At 40.3% G+C, this 7034-nt stretch overlaps 1 protein-coding gene across 1 annotated transcript in view; it reads left to right on the plus strand.

Moving 5' to 3' along the window:
• LOC112572342 (protocadherin Fat 4-like) overlaps positions 1 to 5477 on the plus strand; it is a 28536-nt gene extending 23059 nt beyond the window's left edge. The window contains exons 38-45 of the mRNA XM_025251970.1: positions 765 to 912; positions 1132 to 1314; positions 1578 to 1726; positions 1939 to 2113; positions 2648 to 2739; positions 3029 to 3096; positions 3410 to 3572; positions 3948 to 5477. Coding sequence (XP_025107755.1) covers positions 765 to 912; positions 1132 to 1314; positions 1578 to 1726; positions 1939 to 2113; positions 2648 to 2739; positions 3029 to 3096; positions 3410 to 3572; positions 3948 to 4030 — 1061 coding nt within the window. The 3' untranslated portion in view covers positions 4031 to 5477. The remainder of the gene's footprint in view (positions 1 to 764; positions 913 to 1131; positions 1315 to 1577; positions 1727 to 1938; positions 2114 to 2647; positions 2740 to 3028; positions 3097 to 3409; positions 3573 to 3947) is intronic.
• Positions 5478 to 7034: the final 1557 nt, after the last annotated feature.

The raw sequence follows: 7034 nt of genomic DNA on the forward strand, positions 1-7034 counted from the left end.
ACGAAAGGAAAGGAAACAGCATTCATGATAAGGGTTCAGTTGCTGCTTTCTTTCATTCTTTCCTTCTTTCTCTTCTTTTTTTTTTTTATTTGCCTCTTCTTCTGTTTCTTCTTCTCTTCGTCTTCCAATCAGAGAAAGATCGAGGTACGTTGTTCGGAAGATCTGTTGCAAGATACTTACCTACTCAATCAAACCAAATCATTTCTCGTGATTAAAGAAGAAAAAAACTTTTATAAAACAGATTCGCAGACATGATTACACTGAGGAATACTGCAAAGGAAAATTAATTACTGGAAAATTTCACAAAATTTACTGAAGCTTTAAGGCATGTCAGTAGTATATATACAAGAATGGTGATACATAATACTGACATACATATTCACAGCCTTTCAAACAGAATAAAAGCTAATTTATATGATTTTGAAAATAATAAATATACATAACCCAGATGTGAAATAATGTCAGGAGCTTAGTTTTACTTAGTCACTAGAAAACATTTTTGTACACTACTATGTCTTTAAGGTCAATTACTTTTGCAAATGACAAAAACAATATGGCTTTTTTTTATTATTTATATATATATACCAGATCCGACAGTTGTGAAAACTCTCAGCAATCGCTTTTGTTTTCTTTATCTCCATATTTCTGCTGGTCACGTGGTATGGGTTGGGGACTGCACCTTACTGTCATGTCTCATCCAATTACGCCTAAGAGCCTCTGGAAGTTTATCTAGAATACTCTCTAGAAAAAATGTGTTTCATTAGGTTCTGTGGAGCTAAGCTCCATCGCCACCTCCAACACCCGCTATCTGCTGGAGGTACAGTGTCGAGACTCAGGATCCCCCCTACAGATCGCGGCGACGCATGCCACCGTGAGAGTCGACACCTTCATTCCAGATAATGTTGCCATCAGGTTGGAATCAACCCTATCTTTCTTTTTTCTTTCTTATTATTTATTTTTTCATATTTCTTTTGTTTGACCCAAACTTTTTTTTTACCTTTTTTTCTAGTTTTTTTTTTCTTTCCCCCTGTTCTACCTATTTCTCTGTGTGTATGCGCCTGCATGTGAGTCTTGGTGCATGGTTGTTTGTAAGAGTGGATGTGATTCGTTGATCTGTTTCTTTTTGTGCAGGTTCAGCTTGTCCATCAGTCGCAGCAGCTTCTTGGCTCAACAGTCCACCTTCTTGTCCAACGTGCAGACGCTGGTCCGAGACCAGTTCCCCAACGCCATGGTCCGCCTGTGGTGCATCGAGGAGCGCGAGGGCACAGCCTCCTCCCCATCATCCACAGGGCGACGGCGCCTGTTGGCTGATCAGTGAGCTGCCTCTACTATTCCCTCAACTGTCCTCAAATAGCATCTTGCTTTGAGTTTATGTAGTCATTATGAAAAAAAAAATTCACCCTACCAGACATTTAAGGTGTTGACCAGACTTTAAAATAATCGCCTTCCAGTAGACCAGCCATTAAGTAGATGAATTTATTGGCACATTCGTGGTTCAGGGCCTTGTCCCTTCAGATCAGGATGAAAGGTGAACAGTAAGAGCATGCGCAGTAAAGGTATTTTCTGTGATCTCACAGGCCTGTGGACGTGCTGGTATATGCTACGAAGGACAACACCACGAACTCGAATGCCAACACTGGTCAGACTAAAGCCTTTGTGAGCAGCGCTCAGCTTGTGTCCATCTTTGCCTCCGACTCCACGGGAACCCCCTCCTCAGCCGTTTCTGGTGAGGTCTGAATGTTGTAGACCTCAGGCTTCGGTCTTAAAAGACAGTAAAGTTTAGTATCATAGGTTTCATATTTACTTTAGATACAGCATAGATTTTTCAGTAACTAGAGAGACACTGAAAAAGTGGATAAACTAAGACCGTTGGTGCTGAAGTTCCACACATAACAGGGGCTCGTTGTTAATATGGATGTACGTGTCTATGTAACACAGGCTCAGGTTGGGACTACTTTGGTGTTGAGGCGGTGGTGGAGTACGCAGAGACGAGTACACCGTGGATCAAGACGACGGAGGGAATCGTTGTGGTCACAGTCTGCTGCGTCCTCGCGCTGGCTTTGCTCGTCCTGCTCATCGTCCTGTGCCTGCGCTGCTGCAACAGGAGAAGGAGGTTGTGTGTGTGCGTGTGCGTGACTGCACTAGTCACTGTGTGTGGGCGTGCGTTTGTCTGTGTGTGCATGCCTGTGTGATGTTTGCTTGTATGGGTGAGTGTGCGTGTGTAATGTGCATGCATGCGTGCGTATGTGTGATTTTCCTTGTCTACCAAGCATGGGCTCACGTTTCATTAGAGAAGATAAAGGTTATGGAGGAGCCACGCCTTTAATCTGCTTTACCCTAGACACAGTGAACCACTTATAGGTTATGGGGCATTGAAGTCACTCCTCTCTTTCCCCTTCTTTCTACCAACAACTCTACGTTGAGCGATCTTCCGAGCTTTTCGTTCTTTTTTTTTTTCACTCACCCATGTGTCAATAAGTTGGCTCCTCATGTGTCAGGTTGTCTCCCTTTCCGTCGAAACCAATGAGCGGAGTTCAGCATTCCTCGCATGTTTTCATTACTTAAAAAATTATCTCCCCTTCTCACCATCAGACAGTCTAGTTACTTACAATTTTCATGAAAGACATCTTGTTTGTGTTTGTTTAAGGCCTGTAACTCCAGTCCGCGCCCTGATCGCGGAAGCTAAGTCGCAGCCAGTACGAGAGAAGCCTGTAATCACCGGAAGTGAATATGATTCAGGTATGTATGACTGACTGATCAACTGCCTGGCTGACTCAATGGCGTGCTCACTTGTAAAGCAAAATATACCCATCTTAATAGAAGCCATCAGAGTGTTGATTACAATGAAAAGCCTAGATTATATTATATCTTACCTACCCTCGATCGATTCTCCGATGCTGGTAGGACCTCGCTCTTCAGCTTTGTGCTTCTTGGGTAACGTTCGTACCACGTCTGCATTTCGTTGGTTCTGTAACATTTCCTTCAATACTTGTTGTTGAGTATGTAACTCTTGTAATACTCGTGACAGGGCTGACACAACCATACTTCAAGAAATCTGTAACTCACGCCGAGATGTCTGTGGATCCTGTGTTTGTGGTGAGTAACTCACTGCAGCCCATGTGTGTGTGTATATATACCTTTGCTAGAAGAGCATGCAAATGTATGTCCCATAAAGTTGCACAGATGGAAATAGAAACATTGAATGGCACTATTAGAAGCGGACAAGCACCCGTCTTACTACGGCGATATTTTTTATGCCCAACCTTTGTATCTTTGAGTTTTTCACAAACTGTCAACATCGCATTTTTTCGTTTTCTTGAATAGTCTTCGTGACTCAGGAACATGCTTCTTTGCACTCTCCTTTCTCTAGAAAGAAAAAAGAACACATTTATACTGATTGTTCCTGCAGGACACTGACCGCAGACCTGCCGGCAGACGACCAACACAGGACAATCTGACCCCACGCCCTGTCCCTTTCGCCAGTCCGCGGGGAGTCGTCCTGTTCTCCAAAAATCCGACTGATGTTTATCCCGTGGTCAACAGGGACTTCGATGGACGAGCTTTGGATCCTAGTAAGTACACATACCAATGTTTCGCTAGCTCACTCGTTTAGTACTGAGGGTCCAAAAAATGTTAATTCACTAAATACATTATTCTGTCATGATATCTGGACAAAAGTGTACTTCAGAATGAGAAACATACAAAAGATTATAAAATATTTATTTGTCGTCGTTCCACACGTTAATAATGTAACAGAGAGGTTGTTTTTTTTTACCTATATAAAACAAAATCTGCCAGTAGAGGCTTATAATGCCACATATTTTTTTACTTGCACCTTTGATTAAAACAATCAGTACCTAGATGTCTACATAAGTTGCTGAATTTGTGTGTGTGTCTGGAAGTCAGGTGTAAATTGTGAAACATCATTCCATTTCCGTTGTCAACAGAAACGGGGCGGATTTACGAATACAACACAAGAACCAACGAAAGACGGTGGCTGGAGCCTCCACCGCCCTACCAGCAGAACTGAGACATTTCTAACAGCTGTTCGCTAGTTTTTATTTGAAATATGCTCAGCATTTCCAAATCATTCCTTTAGTCAAATGGATCCGAAAAGCACACTCTTATTTGTATTTCACTTTTGTCCAAGTTATAAATAGAACGCACTCGTTATATATTTTTATATATGTTATAAATTTTACGGATAAATTTTAATTTTTTAACATGTGCCATGTACAGATGATTCCGCCCGTGGAAAACTCTCCATTGTCCAACAGAAATGTTTACCTCATTAAGCGACCACATACGCTTTGTGTTCCTTCCGTCAGTAGGTTATGGAATTCTTTCTCTGTACTTTTTTTACTTGTCCAGAAATGTATGACCGGATTTTTCCCCCCTATACAATGTAATTTACATCACATTAGTCATCAAGTATCCCCGAATGAAATGTCTACATATGGCTTCATAAAGTCATTTAACCCTTACCCTCCTATGTCCTCAGCAATATATCAATGAATGTGTCAATGAAATGTGATTCTACATAGACAAGAGACACTTTAGTCCGCTAAAAAAATGTACATTCATCTTACTTTGAGATTATTTGCACCGTAGCAGTTTTTTTCCAAGATGCTTTATTTACATTTGTTAACAATTCGTCGTCTTTCCCGTTAAGAATTTGTTGATATTGTTCCATGATCTTAGTTAAGGTATAAAAGAGTATTCAATGATACTGTTGAATTGTATTTTCGTTAGTTGATGAACTCACAACATCCATGCTTGTCGATCAGAAGTCATTTAGTCTTAAAGAACTACCCGACTCGTCCGAGTTATAACCATATCAACGAATAGATAATTTTGAAATTTTTACAAGATTTTTACACACTTTGATATTTTAAGTTACATGTATTAAAGAAAACCCCGAGATTATTTTACCCTTTATAGTACATTTCAAGTAACAGTGTGTTTTTATTTATTTATATTTTTTAAACTTATTTCATTTTAGGTTTTTGGTCTTTTTTGAATTTTTTATTTATCCGACATGTCGCATTCTATTTATACACTCGTTCAAATTCTTGACTCGGTGAGCATCACGTGACAAGCACGAGACGTGCGAACACGTGGAGAAAGCCTATCTGGACACACTTTCACCCCCGTGTGTCTAAGGTGACCAGCACTCGGACAGTGTGACACCCATGGTTCTGTATGCCTGGTTATCATCCAAGGGAAGGAACTATTGCATGGAAAGTCTGCACAGTTACAGTTCTTGAAATTTTTCCTCGCCTTTTTTTTTTTTTTTTTTTTTAAAAAAGGCAGAATTTCTTGTGGGCTTTTCTTAAAATGGTTTCGCCCGTGCGAGGGAAGGTAGGAGTACCCGGTGGTGTACCAGCGGTCAGTTTTCCCTAATTGCTACCCTGGCCCCGTATCAGGGTGGAGATGACAGGTGATAACCCGAGCAATAAAACGTCTTTCTCAGACGAGTACTTGGTGTTGGCACTTTTAAAAGCTGAAGTGAAAAGTTTTCTCTTGAACTTACTGTCAGGGTTAGGACCGACAATTGAATGTATTCTCCATAAAAATAAAGAAAAAAATGAGGGAGAAAAAGATTAGCAGCGGAAATGATGCAAACACAAAGACAATTGAATTTTAAAACTTTATTGTTATTTCTTTCGTCTGTCTTTATCTCTGTAAATCTTTCTTTACTCATAAGGGATGATGATATTGAACATTTTTAGTTTATTCCCCTAGTGACTGACGGGAAAGTGGGTGAAAAATCGGTTACAAAATTCGAACTGAACTCCCAGACATAGCTAAACAATAATAATATAGAAAAGTGCGTAAAAAAGTCATTCCCACACAATGTTTTTTTTTTTTTTTCAAAATGGAAAAGCAGAAATTATATTTTCGGGAACGCTGTTGTGAAAATTCATTATAATTTACTAACAACATATTGTATCGCTGGCCACAGCTATGATACTTTTGCTTGAAAAGTTTAAGTTGATTTACATTTACCGAGATGACTTCAAGTGTTCCTGCAGCTGCTCTGTGTTGTTGGACGAAAAAAAAAACAGGTTTCTTTAGTTTTATAGCAGACAAAAGTATTTAGAAACCCTCTTGCTTCTTCGTTGTATACATTACTGGACAGCATTCATGAGCAGAATGGCATTCGTATATGACAAAGTACTGTGTAGGGGCAGTGAAGTCAGCTCCTTACACACGAATATCATTGTCTTCTCAATGATGAATCCTTTGGCAAGGTATGCAAGCTCAGTCCGTTACCAATTTTTCCAGGGCATTCAACAACGACACAATAGTTTCGGTATTTGCTCTGGGGGCTTTCAAGATTCGATATTTTCTGGGCCCTTTGTAGGTCATAAACCAACCAGCCTGGGTCTAGGCCAGAACAGGGCCGAAGCACGTAATAAAATATTTTAAAGAGGGGCAGGTGTTGCCCTGGGGCGATACCACACTGGGTTGGACAAAAGTGGGGAAGAATGTTTATCTCCCCAGGCATTGACTAAGCCTGGAAAGACTAAGCTTGCGTAAGGGGGCGTCATCCTCGCTTCAGGGGTACGTCGGAAGACGGGTATACTGAGCCCCGGAGAACAGCGTTTGTTTTTGTTACCCCCGAGTGGACACCAGTGCTAAATGAGGGAGCTGGACGGGTGTCGAGACAGTCGGAGGTTGATGTGAGACAGGGGGACGGTGCATGACCAATGCTAAACCAACGATGGAATGAGTCTAAACCGTCAAGCAAAACAACCCATTTATTTTTTTAACCTTTATTTAAGCATTCTTATTATACATACATGTAACACATGCAAACATATAGAATAACTCAAGATTGTATACATATACATAAACAGCATGATAAACTAATGCAAATAAGATTACGAAATAATTAAAGTAATCCATCTACAATAAGCAAAAGTTTAATGAAGTTGCTTTCTTTGTCACCCCCTCAGTTCTACCAATACTAAACAACTATTTCTTTACAAAACCTAATTTCCTCTAAACAGCTCTGCTTTTTTAACATA

Source organism: Pomacea canaliculata, linkage group LG9, assembly GCF_003073045.1.
Source record: "Pomacea canaliculata isolate SZHN2017 linkage group LG9, ASM307304v1, whole genome shotgun sequence".
Taxonomy (NCBI): Eukaryota; Metazoa; Mollusca; class Gastropoda; order Architaenioglossa; family Ampullariidae; genus Pomacea; species Pomacea canaliculata.